General features: G+C 38.5%; 2 protein-coding genes across 5 annotated transcripts in view; one reads left to right on the forward strand and one right to left on the reverse strand.

Annotated features, from left to right (window-relative positions):
- Positions 1-19,089, reverse strand: part of LOC309474407 (uncharacterized protein) — a 328,024-nt gene that overhangs the window by 57,098 nt on the left and 251,837 nt on the right. The gene's annotated exons all lie outside the window — the stretch shown is intronic.
- The window catches only part of srp68 (signal recognition particle 68), a 53,097-nt gene continuing 37,226 nt past the window's right edge, over positions 3,219-19,089 (forward strand). Inside the window, exons 1-8 of one of the 3 annotated variants that reach the window (XM_082136868.1) lie at positions 3,219-3,376; positions 3,779-3,845; positions 3,941-4,054; positions 4,150-4,345; positions 5,977-6,059; positions 15,703-15,812; positions 18,583-18,665; positions 18,945-19,085. In XM_082136868.1, coding sequence (XP_081992994.1) covers positions 3,289-3,376; positions 3,779-3,845; positions 3,941-4,054; positions 4,150-4,345; positions 5,977-6,059; positions 15,703-15,812; positions 18,583-18,665; positions 18,945-19,085 — 882 coding nt within the window. In that variant the 5' untranslated portion in view covers positions 3,219-3,288. Of the gene's footprint in view, positions 3,377-3,457; positions 3,501-3,766; positions 3,846-3,940; positions 4,055-4,149; positions 4,346-5,976; positions 6,060-15,702; positions 15,813-18,582; positions 18,666-18,944; positions 19,086-19,089 lie in introns of those variants that run through there. The other 2 variants (XM_082136867.1, XM_082136869.1) reach the window with 2 other exon arrangements.

Below are 19,089 nucleotides of genomic sequence, written 5' to 3' on the forward strand. Positions count from 1 at the left end.
TCAAAGAATTAGGGTTAGTTCACATTTTGCAAAGGTTGGAAAATGCCATTGTTTTTTAGGCATGAAATGCGCTTGAATTTTGAATGACGTCCTTGAAATTGTTTGATATATGTTCTTAGAATGTCCAGTGTGAGTAAAAAAAAAGAAGAAACTTGACGTTATGGATCCCTTGCACATCATGAGTCGCATTGCTTTGATATTGCACAAGTACATGTGATACATTGCATATGGGCCTACTCAGATGCTAAGGGGACCCAAATGACCACTTTGGATTAGTTTTTTCCTTATACATGGCCAATTTTTAACTATTAATCCGGTAGTAAAATAAAATAATATTTTTTTATTTTTTAATAACTTTTAATAATAATCCACACATAAGATGAAGTCACATGCAAAAGTATCTTGAATGAAGCTCATTTGAATTTGGTATAGCCTACATGTTTACTCTGTTACAGAGGAAGTCAAAACCAAATGATCCTACCTTTTTCTGACGATGAAGCATACTGCCATATCAAATTTCAGGTAATCACCTAAATTGGATGCAAACTGCCCAAGCTTTATTCGTACAGTCTTTTTATTTAATATAGAAAACATCACGGGCATAAATTAATATCAGCATGTCTGTGGTTCGTATCAAATTAATGACAGTTTAAACTTGCGAATGTGAATTGTGTTTGTTCTGAGAATAGTGATTACTTTCTTTTCCTCAATGGAATTCCTCCACAACTTATAACATTCTAAAACAACATTCTGAGGCAATAAATACCAAGACAGCATTCTATGGGCTCTATTTTAATGATCTAAGCATATGGTATAAAGCGCACGTTGCAAGTGCACTTAAGGCGTGTCTGAATCCACTTTTGCTAGTTTAATGACAGAAAAAATGTGTTGGCACGCCCGCCGCATGGTCTAAAAGGGTGCAATACGTGCAATAAACCAATCAGAATCTCATCTCCCATTCCCTTTAAAAGCTAGTTGCGCTCGCGCCATGGCAGATTCGCTATTTACATGGCGGAATTGTGGACCCGCCTATAGGTGCATATTACTAACGCACTCTTTAAAGAACAAAAAAATATTGTGCCAGGTTTCAGTTGGTCAAAGTCTATTTCAGTTGCCTCAAAATAGCAACGCACCAACAATGCGCCCGAACACTCGTTTTCAGACCAGCACGCCCATGGGTGCATAACTGGGCGCATAACTGGGCGCAAATGCATTTGCTATTTAAACAACATGGCGCAGGACGTGAAAATGATAACTACGTCGAGCTGAAACTAGCAAAAAACACTTGTGTTATGCCTGGCACTGCATTGCACCTATGTGTGCCTGTCAATCAACATTAAAGCTCTATCCTCAGGCTGAATAACGCAAGGACGTTAGACCTTTGCCAAAAGTGTGTCTGCATGTGTTCAGCGATTAGAATATATAAAGTTTACAAAAAATGTATCATAAACTAGTGCTAAAATCCATAATCTGCCCTACCTAAATTTACGGTCAGGAGCTGCTACTGGATACAGGGGGAGTGACTTTGCTCCAGAGCAGGTTAGCGTTAAATAACCATGGTGATGAACACTGCAAAAAAAAAAACTATCTTCTTGAACCCGAAAAAACAAAATTGCTCAAAATTACCTGGGTAGCCATTGAAATCGGCTGCGTGAATAGGCCACATCTTTCTTTAATTATTTACTACTACCCATTATTTAGTCAGATTGATGTCACCAGTAATATAATAAAAAATCTGTAGGAATTAAGGGTGATTGGAACATAAGGGCAAATGGGACAATATAACTATACAGAGTTAATTTTTTTGCCTAATGAGCAAGATAAACTTAAAAAATAAACTTTTTTTTACTGAGACCTAGCTGTGACCTCATAATCAAAATTGGATATCCTCATTTGTGTGACATCATTAGATTAGATTAGATTAGATTCAACTTTATTGTCATTACACAAGTACAGGTACAAGGCAACGAAATGCAGTTTAGGTCTAACCAGAAGTGCAATAGCAGCAAGTGCAGGATATACAGTGGTTCCATAAGTGCAGAACATGGATATGTACTGAATAAATATAGAGTTAAATACTATTATAAACAGAATTTTACAGATAGATTTGTCCTATGAATATAATATACAGATAACTATTACTGTGAACAGAATTTACAGCTAGATATGTACTGAATATAATATACAGATGGCTATTACTATAATCAGAATTTTTACAGATAGATCTGTACAATGAACATAATATACAGATGGTTATCATGTAGGTGGCAGCAGGCATCAAACAGGATGCTGACCCTTAAATGCATAATATGCTTTTAAGCTTTTGCTAGTTTTCATAAGGTCATAAAATTCTCACAACTACTATTTTACACAAACTTTTGATGAAAACATAAATATGATACACTACTGCAACAAAATCCGTTTCTATTTTCAGAATTAGGTTGTTTTTATTTTGTCCCATGGGACAGCATGGTTTTGGGTGATTGGGATATGCCTTACTTTTTTAATTAAGAAAATGATTACCCTTGAATAGAGAACCATTTTTTAAAAACTTGTTTACACCCTACAACTTTTGGAGTCAAAGCCGCCTTTTACCTCAGTTGTGTTGTACTGTATGAATTGTGGATGAATTAATCAACATTGAGAAGTAAAGTTTAAAAGAAACAAACTCATTTAATAATGATGAACAGAAAAGGTAAGTCTAGCATATGAAATTATATCAAAGTATGTACTAACTTGTGTAATCAATATGCTTACTAGCCCAAATCAATGAAAAGATGTGCTGTCTCAAAATCACCCATATGTTTTTTTTGGGCTGTTTACATAAAAGTGTAGGCTATGTCATACATCCTTTCACAATATAAACTTGTTTCCTGTTCAAATGGATAGGTAACATATTCAGTATTATAGAAATGTATTAGGCTATGTGTTGGGCTGATGTTTTTAATTTATGGCAAGAAACTTTACATAAGGCTGAAATTCATAAACTGTCCCAATCACTCTTAATTCACCCAAGTAACTAGTTATATTCTTTGTCAACCACTAATTAACAAACTTGCTTGGAAAGAAATTCCAGATAAATAAAGCACATAACCCCTTAAGCAACCAGTTAGCCAATCTAAAATATATATTTTTTAGTATCATGAATGTAGTGTTTTTTTTTTATTCGTGCTACAGCTCAGTAGGTGGCGGTAATGCGATTTAGTTTGTGACACAACAGAAGAAAGAAGAAGACGGATTATTCTCATCCGCTGGTAGAAGGTTCATCAGACGTGTGCTTGCTGAAAAATGGCCGCTGAGAGGCAGAATGAGGTGAAAATATCGACAATGGAGGAAAATAAAGAGAACAGCATCGACGGAAGTCTTGGCCTGGAGAGTATCCTCAATGTTAAACTCACTGTGTCAGTTAGCTAGTGCTGGAGAGTAGCATTAAAGCAGCAGTTTAGTGGAGGACGGTTGCTACGGGGGTCTAATGGGATACGTGTCACTTGATCTCAGAAGTACCGAGTAGAAAATTATTTTCTGTATAATCAAGAGATTCAATAGGGTTTTCATAAATATTTATGAGTGTTGATTAAAGTAGTGGATTATGACTTGGTGAATAATGACTTAATGGAAAGGCAAATTGAGCCCTTTTCTGAGAGATGTGTTATACTGTCTCGTTTTAATATGTATTTCTTGCAGTGTAACGTTACACTCTTGGTAGTACGTTAAAATCCTAGCATGCTGTATTTGAATTGAAATGTCATGGGTTTATTGTCCTTAGCACTGACTTCAGTTCTGCAGATCATTAAGGACTCTCAGCAGCAGCATGGACTTAGGCATGGAGATTACCAGCGCTACAGGTAAGGCAGAGGGGAGGTTGCAAGGACACCTTTTTTTTTTGTTAAATAACAACGTTGTCTTGAAATAATGTTGATCCTCTCCTCTGACACCAAAGGGGTTATTGCTCCCGACGACTGCGTCGATTGAGAAAGACTCTGGGCTTTAAAATGGGCAATAGACACAAGTTTACTGGCAAGAAAGTGACTATAGAGATGCTTTCAGACAACAGGTAATTTAGCACTTAAAAAAATGTGCACCTAAAGCAAGATGCTTTATCTTTGGTCTTAGTCTCTCTTCCTCTCCCTATCTCTATCTGTACTCCAGACATCTCTTGTTAGTGTTAATTGAAGCAGAAAGAGCATGGAGTTATGCCATGCAGCTGAAACAGGAAGCTAACACTGAGCCCAGAAAGCGTTTTCATCTGTTGGCTCGCCTGCGAAAGGCCGCCAAACATGGGGAGAAGCTGGAGAAGCTGTGTGAAAGTCCTCGTGTGGACGCAAAGACCAAACTTGAGGCTCAGGTTGGTCAAAGATTAATTTGATTTAATAATTTTTTTCCAATGTGATTTACAGGGAGACCATCACAAGACATTTTACACAACGTTTTTATGTCCACTAATGGCTCGTTTCCACTGAGCAGTACAGTACGGTACGGTACAGTACGGTACGGTTCGGGTCTGTTAACCATGATCTGGCTAGCGTTTCCACTGCCAACAGTACCCTTACTTGATAGGCGTGGTGTTTCGATCGACGTCATTTTCGCGCGAAGAAGAACATAGTAAACTACAATGGATGACATAAACAGCAGATCTTGTTCTTGCTCCTCGACATGTTTGTCACAAGAAGACAAGCGCCGACATTAGGCTTTTCTCAATATTAACTACGCAAAGTTTGTACTTGCCATGTGCGACTCCTACATGCAAATGGTACAGCGCGTTCTTAAAAGCGTCACTCAGCTCGCGATCTGCTACTCCGGTTATCTCTGTTACTCTGTATGTACATTTTAAGCAACAAATAAAACGAAATATGTTATAAAACACTACTCTGCCTCTTTTCGTTTTCATTTAAATAAATTAAACATTATAGGGACACAAATGTGGTTCATGCGCAACGCATATTGATTATTCACTGCACGTTATACGTTATTCTATTTATAACAAAACGAAATTTAAAACACAACCCTAACGTTACCTCTTTTCGTTTAAATACAAAAAAAAATTACACATATTACAGGCAATATATGCATTTGTACAAATGTTGCAATAAACATCAGTGATAATCTTGTAATAAGAAAATGACAAGAAACCATATTTCTTTTTGTAAAATTTCAGTTTTATCAATAATAGCCAATATAAAAGTTTAAGTAAAAGGTACAAGAAGCTATACAATAAGAAATAAAGCAAACAATTCAGTCAAATGTCCAAATGCTGCGCTCTAGTCTAACATTACAACAGTAAAGTTAAATACAAATAGCCTATAATATGAAACTAAACTTAGCTCAGCCAAAAGGATTGACAGGGAACGAATTATATATTCACGAGACCAAAGATCGCCCGTTAGGTCTACACAAGACGAATTATATCTCATGTTTAACCACTACCGTCGGAGTCATCGGCGAACGTCAGAAGAACTATAGCCGAGAAAAGGCTCATCCAGCCGGGAAACATGAGCGCCGAGCGCCCGCTGATCGCATGGATCTCACAACCGGGGAAAAACAAATCATCTTTATAAATAAACCACAGATTTGAGCTTTAAACAACTACATTCTCGCCTGAAAAACTCTTAAAATTACATTTCGTGACACAGTAACAGTAGTATTATATTAAACTGTATATTAAAAAATGGCGCTTCTTATGTTGTCATTCCCCTCGTAGCACGCGCAAGTGACGATTCTCTGTCAACCAATCAACGTCCTGCAGTGAGTCTAGCTCCACCTTTTAGTACCGTACCACTGTGCTAGGTACCCCAACGGAAGGGTACCCAAAAAGTGGTACGGTACGGTTCGGCTTTTTGGTACCATTCTCAACTTTTGGCAGTGGAAACGCAAATAAAAGGGTACCGACCCGTACCGTACCGTACCGTACCGCTCGGTGGAAACGCGCCATAATAGTTGCTGATGTTCCGCTGTAAGTGTGTTTGATGTTTTCCGCAGGCTTATACTGCTTATCTTACTGGAATGGTTCAGTTTGAGCTGCAGGAATGGAAATCTGCAATGGAGGCCTTTAACAAGTGCAAGTCAGTGCTTCCTTTTATTCTCATTTATTTATTTATATGCATTTGTTGCACTCTGCACTGCAGACACCATTACTGTATCATTATTGTATGACCATGTCTACTTATTGGCAAGTTTGTAATTGACTATTGTTTTCCTTCACTTTTTTCATGAGGTCTGTCTTTGTGCACCTTTTTATAGCCAGTGCCGTGTTTCCCACAGGATTTTGTGAGACTGTGGTAGGTGAAACTCCGTGAACACTGAGGGGGGATTTCTGACTAAATATGACTGCATTCTAATTTTGGGCGATTTCAATATTCATGTCTGCTGTGCAGATAATGCCTTAGCAAAGGATTTTCTACATTTACATTTACATTTATTCATTTAGCTGACGCTTTTATCCAAAGCGACTTACAATTGCTATATATGTCAGAGGTCGCACGCCTCTGGAGCAACTAGGGGTTAAGTGTCTTGCTCAGGGACACATTGGTGTCTCACAGTGGATTCGAACCCGGGTCTCTCACACCAAAGGCATGTGTCTTATCCATTGCGCCACCACCACCCCATTTTCTAAACCTTATATCTTCACTAAACTTTGTACAATGGGTAAATGGCCCCACTCACTGTCTTGGCCATACATTAGATTTGATACTGACTTATGGTTTATCTGTTGCTGATGTTGTCACTAGTGACATTTCCTTTTCCGATCATAAACCAGTGCTGTTCTCTACTATTCTCCCTTCTTTACCCAGTACCAAACCAGCTCAAGCATGCTGGTCTCGTACTCTGACTGCACAATCTTGTAATGCATTTTCTAAAATGTATCTGGAAGAACATCAACCTCTCACCTCGGACTCTGTTCCGTCTCACTTGAGTGTTGATGATCAAGTGCAACTGTTCAATAATAGATGTCATAATATTTTAGATGTTATTGCACCTCGAAAGCTCATTAATCGGAAATGCAAATCCCAACCATGGATAAATAACGATATTCGGGAACTCAGACAGCAATGTCGTCAGTGTGAACGAAAGTGGAAGAAGGATGGGCTACAGGTATCATATGAAATACTGAAGGCCTCGTTACACAATTTTCAAAAGGCTGCCAAGATGCAAAAGCGAAATATTTATCAGACATCATAGCCCAAAATTCATATTGTTCTAGAATTTTATTTCCAACAATAGATTCTGTCTTAAACCCCCCGACGCAGATATTTCCAGAGGTTTCATTTTCATTATGCGAAAACTTTAAGTACTTCCTAGATAAAGTTAAAAACGCACAGGTTCAATTATCTACAATGTCAAATTCCATTCCAGACCCCATATTATTCACTACTCAATGGAGCGATTTTGAACTAGTCTCCTCACAGACGTAAAGAAATCGCTCTAAAATGAAAAAACACCTTTTCTCCCCAGGATGTTTTGCCCTCACGATTCGTAAAACAAATTTTCAATAGGGTCTGGCTGCAGACTTACGGGGCGAGTGGAGCTCCACTCAATAGCGGAAATACGTCACCTCCACTGCGCCGGAGCGCATATATACGTCACCTACACTGCGCCCGAGCGGATATATAAACGATTATAAATGTATAAATGACCTAATCTTCACGCAAAATATCGAAGCGGTATACAAAGCTTTTACGTTTTAAAAGCTCCTCCTCATCCGTGCACTAACCCCCCAAATCCTTCTTGTCGGTTATTGGCTGGAACAGTTTGTTATGTTTCGTGGTGCGGGTTAGCCCAGTTTGTTTTTGTTGCTGTTTGTGGAGCCTGGGCTGTCTACAGAGACTGCGTTTTTTTTACAGTGTGTTCAGGGGACAGGCAGCTAGCTGATCTTTAACCCTTGTGCATTGTTTCAATTTACAACCTTTCGTTATGTTTCGTGGCTGAAAACAGCCACTACTTTAAACTGCTGTAAAAATGTATCAGATAAATATTTTTTTCAATTTTTTTTGCATAAATCTATTAATCAACCTCAGTCCTGCTCAAAAATACTAAATGTTTAAAAAAAAATCAGGATTTTAACTCTTTAATTGCCAAATTAATAAATGATGTCACTGATTTGGGGAAAAAAAACACACAAAATGACAAATTTTCAATATAAAACGTGAATGTGGACTGGATTTTTTTTTACCTTTTATCACAGTCTTGGACATGTCAAAGATTAGAAACAACATTGGTTTTGATGCATTGTTAGTTTTTGTGCAGCATCAGATTTTAACTTTTTCTCCCTCATTTACTGTTCGTGGCTGTTTTTGCCCCATTGACTTCCATTATAACCACATTTTTTGTTTGCAAAGCCATGACACCATATAAGCATGCATTTTTGATTGTTGGTGGTTTTCCCTGTTGGGAAGAGGTCAAATTTGTAATTTTTACTGTTGATAACCAGGTGGCACCATTAACCCTTTAGATAGGCCTGTGCAAAAAAAAGCTTAGTTTCTGGCTTTTACATGGAGTTATATGGAGTATAATAGCATATTTGTGTGTGTGTTTGTGTGTGTGTGCGTGCGCGTGTGTGTGTGTGTGTATGAGAACTCACCTTGATGCGTCTGAGAAAATCAAAATATGCACCTCAGCTCTCAGAACTACATGGAGTAAACAAAAACAAAGTAAGTGTATTTATGCATCTGCTGCCTTTTGATGGTGAGAAATGCAGACTAAACAAAGCAAGTGGATTTAAACACTTGCATGCAAGCCTGCTGGTCATTTGATGGTGAGAAGAGCAGCAAGCAACATGAGAAAGGGCTTGACTTGTAGTGAAGTTTTAGAGATGATTATGCAGCCTGACCCCTCCAGCGAGCTGCAGGATGTATCGTCTTCTCCCTCTGACACCACAGACTCAGGAGAGTCAGATCCTGATTTGGATGTGGCACCCTCATCATCCTCTCTAGCTTCCACTGAAGGCGAGGAAGATTCGGAGGATCCTGGATCTGAGTGGATTGGGAGAAACGGCGAAGTGTGGTTTTCCACCAACGCGGAGACAACTCCCTTTCTTCAGCCTGCCAGAGGTGTGACTCCAGGGCCGACACGCTATGCCATCGCAAGGGTCCAGAACATGGATTCTGTGTTCAACGGATTCTGTTTTTTACGGAGCAGATGATTGACCTCATTGTCAGCATGACCAACCTCCATGGGCGCCGCACAATGAGAAACTGGACCGGGGTGGACTCCACAGATCTCCGTGCCTACATGGGGCTACTGATTTTGGCCGGCGTCTACAGGTCCACAGGGGAGTCCACACGTTGCCTGTGGGATCATCGCCTTCCCCTCCTATTTTTACTCCGTAAAAAACAGATTGAACACAGAATCCATGTTCTGGACCCTTGCGATGGCATAGCGTGTCGGCCCTGGAGTCACGGGAGTTGGCAGCCTGAAGAAAGTTGTCTCCGCGTTGGTGGAAAACCACACTTCGCCGTTTCTCCCAATCCACCCAGATCCAGGATTCTCCGAATCCTCCTCTCCTTCAGTGGAAGCTAGAGGAGGATGATGAGGGTGCCACATCCAAATCAGGATCTGACTCTCCTGAGTCTGTGGTGTCAGAGGGAGAAGACGATACATCCTGCAGCTCGCTGGAGGGGTCAGGCTGCATAATCATCTCTAAAACTTCACTACAAGTCAAGCCCTTTCTCATGTTGCTTGCTGCTCTTTCCACCATCAAATGACCAGCAGGCTTGCATGCAAGTGTTTAAATCCACGTGCTTTGTTTAGTCTGCATTTCTCACCATCAAAAGGCAGCAGATGCATAAATACTTACTTTGTTTTTGTTTACTCCATGTAGTTCTGAGAGCTGAGGTGCATATTTTGATTTTCTCAGACGCATCAAGGTGAGTTCTCATACGCACGCACGCACGCACGCACGCACGCACGCACACACACACACAAATATGCTATTATACTCCATATAACTCCATGTAAAAGCCAGAAACTAAGCTTTTTTTTTGCACAGGCCTATCTAAAGGGTTAATGGTGCCACCTGGTTATCAACAGTAAAAATTACAAATTTGACCTCTTCCCAACAGGGAAAACCACCAACAATCAAAAATGCATGATTATATGGTGTCATGGCTTTGCAATCAAAAAATGTGGTTATAATGGAAGTCAATGGGGCAAAAACAGCCACGAACAGTAAATGAGGGAGAAAAAGTTAAAATCTGATGCTGCACAAAAACTAACAATGCATCAAAACCAATGTTGTTTCTAATCTTTGACATGTCCAAGACTGTGATAAAAGGTAAAAAAAAATCCAGTCCACATTCACATTTTATATTGAAAATTAGTCATTTTGTGTGTGTTTTTTCCCCAAATCAGTGACATCATTTATTAATTTGGCAATTAAAGAGTTAAAATCCAGATTTTTTTTTAAACATTTAGTATTTTTGAGCAGGACTGAGGTTGATTAATAGATTTATGCAAAAAAAATTTGAAAAAAATATTTATCTGATACATTTTTACAGCAGTTTAAAGTAGTGGCTGTTTTCAGCCACGAAACATAACGAAAGGGTAGTAAATTTGCCCACAGTGTACTGTTGAGTTTTTGAAAAATTTCAAAGCATTTTCCCAAAATATGTATCAAAATAAGATTAGTCACCAAAAATCATTCCATTTGCTGAAACATGGAGAAAGTTATGGCTAGGGTTGGGCGGTATTACGGTTGCGGGATCTTAAAATAGCACCGGTATCAGTTTCAATACCGTCATTACCGGCACTTATATAGCCTATAATATATATATAATTTATTTATTGCCTAAAAAATGCTTATGTGTGGTTGCAGTTTGGCAATATTTCTGGTTCCAACCAAATGAGAAGGGAGAGGCGGTAAATACTGACGAGGCAATACCGCGAGAGATGTAAACACCTCTAACGTCGCATCTCCAAAACAACCGCCCACTCACTGCTGCCAGGATACATAAGCGCATTAAGTTTCGTATTTGTTAAAATATTATAATGTTATTTTTTCCATCTTTGTTGATTATGAAAAGTGAACAGCACAAATAAGATGGGATGCATCGGGTGTCAGACGATTTGACCACTTCAATAAATGTAGTTTTGTAAAAGGCCTCTTTAAAACGAATTTCGTTTTGTATAAATTGTATCTAAATTTTTATAAAATTTTCATCAACCAAACGCCTGGATTTAATATAATCATGAAATGATGAGCATGCCGCTGTCACTTGCATTGAAATCTCATAAAAAAGGCTATGCCTCACAGACATGACAAATAAATAAAGCTTGAAATTTCTTTAAACGAAACAATTAAAAACGAAAGAAATAGGCAACTCACTGATTAGGCTAAGTAATCCATGATGTGCATTTCTCTCGTTCATACAGAGATGCGATCGTCAATTTCATTAAAAGAAACAATTCAAAACGAAAAGAAATATAGTCTGATTAATCAATGGTGTGCATTTCTCTCTAGGCGCGTTCATACGGAGATGGCGATCGTCAATTTCTTTAAACAAAACAATTCAAAACGAAAGAAATAGGCTACTCACTGATTAGGCTAAGTAGGCTAATCCACGATGTGCATTTCTCTCTAGGCGCGTTCATACGGAGATGCGATCGTCAATTTCAGTAAACGAAACCATTCAAAACGAAAAGAAATATAGTCTGATTAATCAATGGAGTGCATTTCTCTCTAGGCGCGTTCATACGGAGATGGCGATCGTCAATTTCTTTAAACGAAACAATTCAAAACGAAAGAAATAGGCTACTCACTGATTAGGCTAAGTAATCCACGATGTGCATTTCTCTCTAGGCGCGTACATACGGAGATGGCGATCGTCAGTTTCTTTAAACGAAACAATTCAAAACGAAAGAAATAGGCTACTCACTGATTAGGCTAAGTAATCCACGATGTGCATTTCTCTCTAGGTGCGTTCATACGGAGATGCGATCGTCAATTTCAGTAAACGAAACCATTCAAAACGATAAGAAATAGTCTGATTAATCAATGGTGTGCATTTCTCTCTAGGCGTATGGCAAGCCGTTTTAGCTTAAATTGTACCCAGCGTTACTCGTCGTAATTGCATTTTTACTAGTAAGAATTCAATTAGAGAGCTCTACAATTCAATTCTTACTAGTAGCAATTACAATTAGAGAGCTCTCCAATTAAATTACTACTAGTAAGAATTACAATTACAGAGCTCTCTAATTCAATTATTACTAGTAAGAATTACAATTACAGAGCTCTCTAATTCAGTTCTTACTTGTAACAATTCCAATTAGAGAGCTCTACAAATGAATTTTTTACAAGTCATATGTCTCCATTGACTTCCATTCATTTTTAATTACGGAGCTGTACAATGGAATTGTTACTAGTAAGAATTACAATTAGAGAGCTCTACAATTGAATTGTTACTAGTAAGAATGCAATTGCAGAGCTCTTTAATTCAATTCTTACTAGTAACAATTTAAATAGAGAGCTCTCTAATCCAATTATTACTAGTAACAATTCCAATTAGAGAGCTCTCTAATTCAGTTGTTACTAGTAAGAATGTAATTGCAGAGCTCTTTAATTCAATTACAGAGCTCTGCAATTATACATATCTTTAATTCATATTTTTACTAGTAAAAATTAAATTAGAGAGCTCTGTAATTGCATTCTTACTAGTAAGAATTTAATTAGAGCTCTCTAATTGTAATTGTTACTAGTAAGAATTGAATTAGAGAGCTCTCTAATTGTAATTCTTACTAGTAACAATTCAATTGTAGAGCTCTCTAATTGTAATTCTTACTAGTAACAATTCAATTGTAGAGCTCTCTAATTGTAATTCTTACTAGTAACAATTCAATTGTAGAGCTCTGTAATTAAAAATGAATGGAAGTCAATGGAGACATACGACAAGTAAAAATTCATTTGTAGAGCTCTCTAATTGTAATTGTTACTAGTAAGAATTGAATTAGAGAGCTCTGTAATTGTAATTCTTACTAGTAATAATTGAATTAGAGAGCTCTATAATTGTAATTCTTACTAGTAATAATTGAATTGGAGAGCTCTCTAATTGTAATTGCTACTAGTAAGAATTGAATTGTAGAGCTCTCTAATTGAATTCTTACTAGTAAAAATGCAATTACGATGAGTAACGCTGGGTACAATTTAAGCTAAAACGGCTTGCCATACTAGGCGCGTTCATACGGAGATGGCGATCGTCAGTTTCTTTAAACGAAACAATTCAAAACGAAAGAAATAGGCTACTCACTGATTAGGCTAAGTAATCCACGATGTGCATTTCTCTCTAGGCGCGTTCATACGGAGATGCGATCGTCAATTTCAGTAAACGAAACCATTCAAAACGAAAAGAAATAGACTAGCCTACCTCTCTGTAATCCATGATGTGCATGTCTCTCTATAGCGTTCAGATGCCGATCGTCAATTTCTTTAAACGAAACAATTCAAAACGAAAAGAAAAAGGCCACTCTCTGATTGTGTAATGATGTGCATTTCTCTCTATAGGCGCGTTCACTACAGAGATGGCGATCGTCAACTTCCATCTTTGCAGGAAAGTTTTATTAATAAAAATCAATGGACACGCGTCACCGGATTACAAAGGCACTTCTTGCTTGTTGCACGCACACAGATATTATGTTGAATAATGGTGGGCTCCGGCTCATAATAACAGTTAATGCCGTCGGCCTGACTCAGACACAACGTGCAGGGGTTGGGCTTGATTTTTTTTTTTTTTTTTTTTTTTTTTTTTTTTTTTTTTGCCCGATCTGGCATTCAGTTTCTGAACGGTGTAGGCACAAGCCAACAGTTTGGTGACGCCGTCTGAGCCCATTATGTCATTTTTAATTAGTCACGGTAATACCGTATACCCCGGTAAAATAGGGAGGCGGTTTGACGGTTTCAAAATTCGAATACCGCCCAAGCCTAGTTATGGCCAAATTAAGACTCAAAAATACCCCGTAGTGGATGAAAACATCCCCAACAGCACATAAGGGTTAAAGTGAACTCAAACCTCTTTTTAGTTGTGGTAGAATCTCAGGGTTGGGCAATATGATGATATAACCTTATATTGGTGATATCTCACAAGTGACCCGATGTCAATAACAACATTGAACTATCAATAATATCGGCAAAAAAACTAGGAATTTGTTAAATTAATTAGTAGTTTTATTGACATCTTTCCGCTGCGTGATACATTTAAGTATGTTTTATTTTTTCTTCCTTTGTTCATTCATATTTATTTTGTGCTACAACTAGTAGTAAATGGAATAGATGATCGGTACACAGTGAGGGTGTAAAGGTTCTCTGTAAAAAAATCGAACTGTACTGCTCTCCAGCCATGGTTTGACACGCACCTGCACTGCGGTTCATCTACAAATCTGACAACGCATATCATATATACCAGATAATATGGTTTGTTGTAAAATAATGCATAAAACAGACAGTTAGGTTAATATATGTTTGTCGATGGATATGCATTATAGCTTCCCCTAAATTTTGTTCAATGCGAGTGCCCTATTCTCTAATATGGCCAGTCATTTACTACGTTATCACCCGGGTGTTGGTAGCGTGCGAGCACAGGTAAGACCTGAACGGCACACGTTGCTATCTGTGTTTAAACTCATTTAAGCATTGCTAATTTAAACATTCAAGGACAAGAGGACACGAAAGAGAGAAGATTTGTATGCGCGCTCATCCGATGTGCGCAAACGGAAAGCCGCGTCTCAAGACAGCCAGCAAATACTGAGTTCTCTTTCTAGTCTTGTGCTTGAAGGGACAAATTCACAAAAAAATTATGGCAGCATGTCCGTCTTGGCGAGTATCCTAGCAAACATAGTCCGTTATGTCTTAAGTGAATGTAAACGGTCGAGAAAGACAACGCTTGTGTATCAGTATAAGGAAACTAGATCCATGCATTTCTTAAAATGACAGCAGTCTAATATTCCTGCTGTCTGTTTTTAATGTTAATCAAATAACAAAAGACTAGGAAATCACTCACTGCTCTTGACTGTATAGCTTTTGTAACTTTAATAATGATTCGTCTTTAATTTATACAGTGAGGATTATATGCAATGTGGTTTTACATTTGATTACGTTATTCAATTTGTATATTCACGTATATATACGTTATTCTCTCTCTCTCTCTCTCTCTCTCTCTCTCTCTCTCTCTCTCTCTCTCTCTCTCTCTCTCTCTCTCTCTCTCTCTCTCTCTCTCTCTCTCTCAGCTGTTACTTGAATATTGTCAGGGATTTTTCTATCAGGATAAGGTTAGGTAGCTCATTCCACCACCAAGAAACAATGAACGGAAACATTCTCGAAAGTGATGTGCCTCTCGAATGCCGGCTTCTGGAGGGAATGTAGACGTGGGGTCTCTTGGGCTCATTGAAAACCAGTTGCGCTGCTGCCTTTTGCATTTTAAGAAGTGCGCGGAGCCATATTGTGATTTTATATTTTAATTCTGATTTACAGATGCATTGCCAAACCAATGGTGCAAAACAGCATTAGAGCTTTTTTGTTATGAGAAATATTTTCAGCTGAAGCGATTGGGGTGGGCTGCCACAGTCTAGGTAATTAATGGGAAACACTGCAGTGGCTTAAAATAGCTGTTTACATATTTTATTTTATTTTTTTCTTGTTAAAAAAAAAGTTGAAAATATTTGGTGTATATTGATCCTGTATATTTTATGAAAGATTGTTTTATTTCTTTGGACTGTTTGCAGGACCATCTATGAGAAACTGGCAAGTGCTTTTACTGAGGAGCAAGCAGTGCTTTTTTATCAGAGAGTGGAAGAGATTTCACCTAACATCCGATACTGTGCATATAACATTGGTGAGAAACTGAGACTGTTTCAGATGACCTTTAATGTTTGTTTTATAGCTGTCTGTGAATGAAAAAGGTCCACAAAGTTTTAAAGAGCACAATAAATGGAGTAATTGTCTTTTAAAAGAAAGAACGATTCTGAACTGCTTGAAACAAGTTACCAGTAATTCCAGTCTTACCTCCTCTACGAACCCATGTAAGTTTGTAACAGATTTGCTTAATGCAACCCTAATGGTCTTCATTAGCTGCCCGCAAATTCTCGCTTAAAGAATTTGATATTTAACTCCCGTCCACGGGAGATGGATGCCGGCATAGGACGTAGCGTAGGAAGCGTCGTGACGTAGAACGTCATCGCTGTACTCCGGTTCAAACAGATAGGGCTGGGCCAAAAACTCAATATCCTCTTCTCTAATATCAAAATCCTCCGACATTTTCTTTTAAATACACGTTTTTTAAATCCCGGAAATCCTGAGTGGAGTTTTGTTTTGCTCTGCTCTCTGGCTGCGCTGTCGCGTTCGTTCTACGTCACGACGCTTCCTACGCTACGTCCTACGTCATACGCCGGCATCCATCTCCCGTGAACGCGCGTCGACCGTTGCCGGAAGCCAGTTATTTTCATTTATAAAGTTTTAAATATGTATATTTTTACGACAAAACCGCACGGATTACCCTCAGAAGGCCTTCGTTTATCCCCCTGGAGCAGGATGTATCCTTCACAGGATACATCCTTTGAAGCATGCATCCTTCACAGGATTACTTTTGTGAAGGATGCATGCACATTTTTGGGACTTGAAGGAGGTGGACCCCATAACTTGACATTATAACCACTGAAAGATGCCTGGTTCAGATTACACGATTTTTTTGTCTGTTACAGTCACTGAGTCAGATTACATGATTTTGACTCCTAAAAATCTTGTCATGTCGTGGACAAGAAACATGTCAGACTACACGTTGTTTTCCGACCAGTTTCGCACATTTCCACTCATTCACTCGCACATATACACATGCTCACTCACATAGCCTACACGCACTCTCACACACACACGCACATACACACTCACTCACTCACTCACTCACATACACGCACTCACTCTCTCACACGCGCGCTCACTCACATACACGCGCGCGCTCACTCACATACACGCGCTCTCTCTCTCTCTCACACACACTCACTCACACATGCTCTCACTCACACACTCACTCTCGCGCACACACACACTCACACACGCTCTCTCACTCACACACTCACTCTCGCGCACACACACACTCACTCACTCACTCACTCGCGCGCCGTCGTCGTGGAGGACCGTTAAAAAATTAAACATGCTAGTCTTTTTGTCGTGATGTCGTGAAGCATCACAGACGCGACGTAGGTTGTCGCCCACTATGACACACTATACGAGATGAAACGATCGAATCTTGCGTCCCGACGCCCGTTGTCGTTTGCGAATCCCCGCGACACCCTACGTCAAACGGATCGTGCCAAAATTGGGCTAAAATCGTGTAATCTGAACCAGGCATAAGACATTTTCTAAAATAACTGAAAAATTTCGTCTGAAAAATGATTGACATGCATCTCGAACGGCTTGAGGGTGAGTACATCATGGGTTTAATATCATTTTTGGCCGAACTATCCCTTTAAACACTGTAGTTGGAACTGAGGCCTAGAAGAGTTTGGTATGTGATGTCGAGACAACACAAATGCTGTTTTCTGCAATGCAAAAACATGCTCAACACTGTTTTCTGCACTATCGACTTTGTGTGCTCTTCCAAAGGACGAGGACTCTAATTGATAGTTAAACCGATGCCATCGTTACATAGAAGGATTTAGAGAGACTGAATTCTTTATCGAACAGTCTCAGACACTGTTAGAAAAGGTCATTCTGCAATGTATATTATGAGAAAAATATTACGTTTTTTTTTTTTTGGACCTTGGATGCATGGAAACCTATTGTAGGAGACCTCCAAAACAAAATTTGGAACCTTTTGAAATGGCTTAATAGGGGCATTTTGAAGGCTAAGGTGGGTCACTCAAACATGCATAAATGAGATAAAGCATTACACTTTGTTGCAGCTGTTGTCACCTTATACACTGAACAAAATTATAAATGCAACACGTTTATAATTTATATTTATAGTTTATAATTTAATGCAGCATTTATCATTTTGTTCAGTGTAGTTAAGAGGCAATTGCCTTATTAATTGAGACCACACAATGCTCAATATATTAGCTATGTGAATTAAAAATACGACTTTCAGTTCAAAACAATCGCCTGTATGTTTACTCCAGAGCATGTATATGGACATGGTATATAAGCCTGAAGAAGGTTGACTGAATTAAGCTTAAAAAGCACAATTTACAAAAACTTTGTTGTCAGATTATTTTCCTGATTTGAAATGTTATTATTGCATATTAAAAAGCTCAAGTATCCTGCTAGCATTGCCAATGAGATCTGTACCGTAGTTCAAGGGATCTATTTCCAGGAAAGAACTGACAAAATGTGTACATTATTATTATTATTATTATTTTTATTTTTTTATTTATGTTTCTTTGCAAAAGTGTCTGCCAAATTTAAATGCAAGTAGATGATTTCTCTACCTGCATGACTGGAAATAGCTTCTCAGGAAACCTGCGAATATGGCCGCTGAGTGAACTGACTTTATTTAGATGGACTTTGGAAACGCTCACATATTCATCCAAACATACTGAAACATACATGCACTTTGACTACTTTGTCCAAACCACAGCCTTCATGCCCAGATGCTCTTTGTTCTCTAGGTGACCAGAATGCAATAAACGACCTCATGCAGATGAGACTGAGTGCAGGAGGAGGGGGTGGCATGATGGCTGAAAAATTGGAGGTCAATCTTCTTGTCTTTATAACCATGTTCTTGCTTTTTAGGCTATGATATTCTAGCTCCAACAATGTATTTGTCTATTTGTCTAACATACTATATAAAAACATTTTGTGTTTTCTGGGAAAAAATTACACGCCAAACCTCATACTTTCTAATACATATATATCTAATATTTCTAATATATAAATTTTTTTATATATATATATATATATATATATAATTGGTTGGAGGATTCTTCAGTGGAGTGACCATCTTTAAAATTGTTCTCTTCCTTTCTCTCAGACACTGATTTCTCAGACAAGAGCGAAGCAGGCAGCTGTGATGAGTGAGGTTGAGTGGAGAGGTCGTACAGTTCCTGTCAAAATTGACAAGGCTAGAATCTTCCTGCTGGGTTTGGCAGACAATGAAGCCGCTATTACACAGGTCT

The sequence above is a fragment of the Leuciscus leuciscus genome (assembly GCF_965113295.1).
Source record: "Leuciscus leuciscus genome assembly, chromosome: 14".
Taxonomy (NCBI): Eukaryota; Metazoa; Chordata; class Actinopteri; order Cypriniformes; family Leuciscidae; genus Leuciscus; species Leuciscus leuciscus.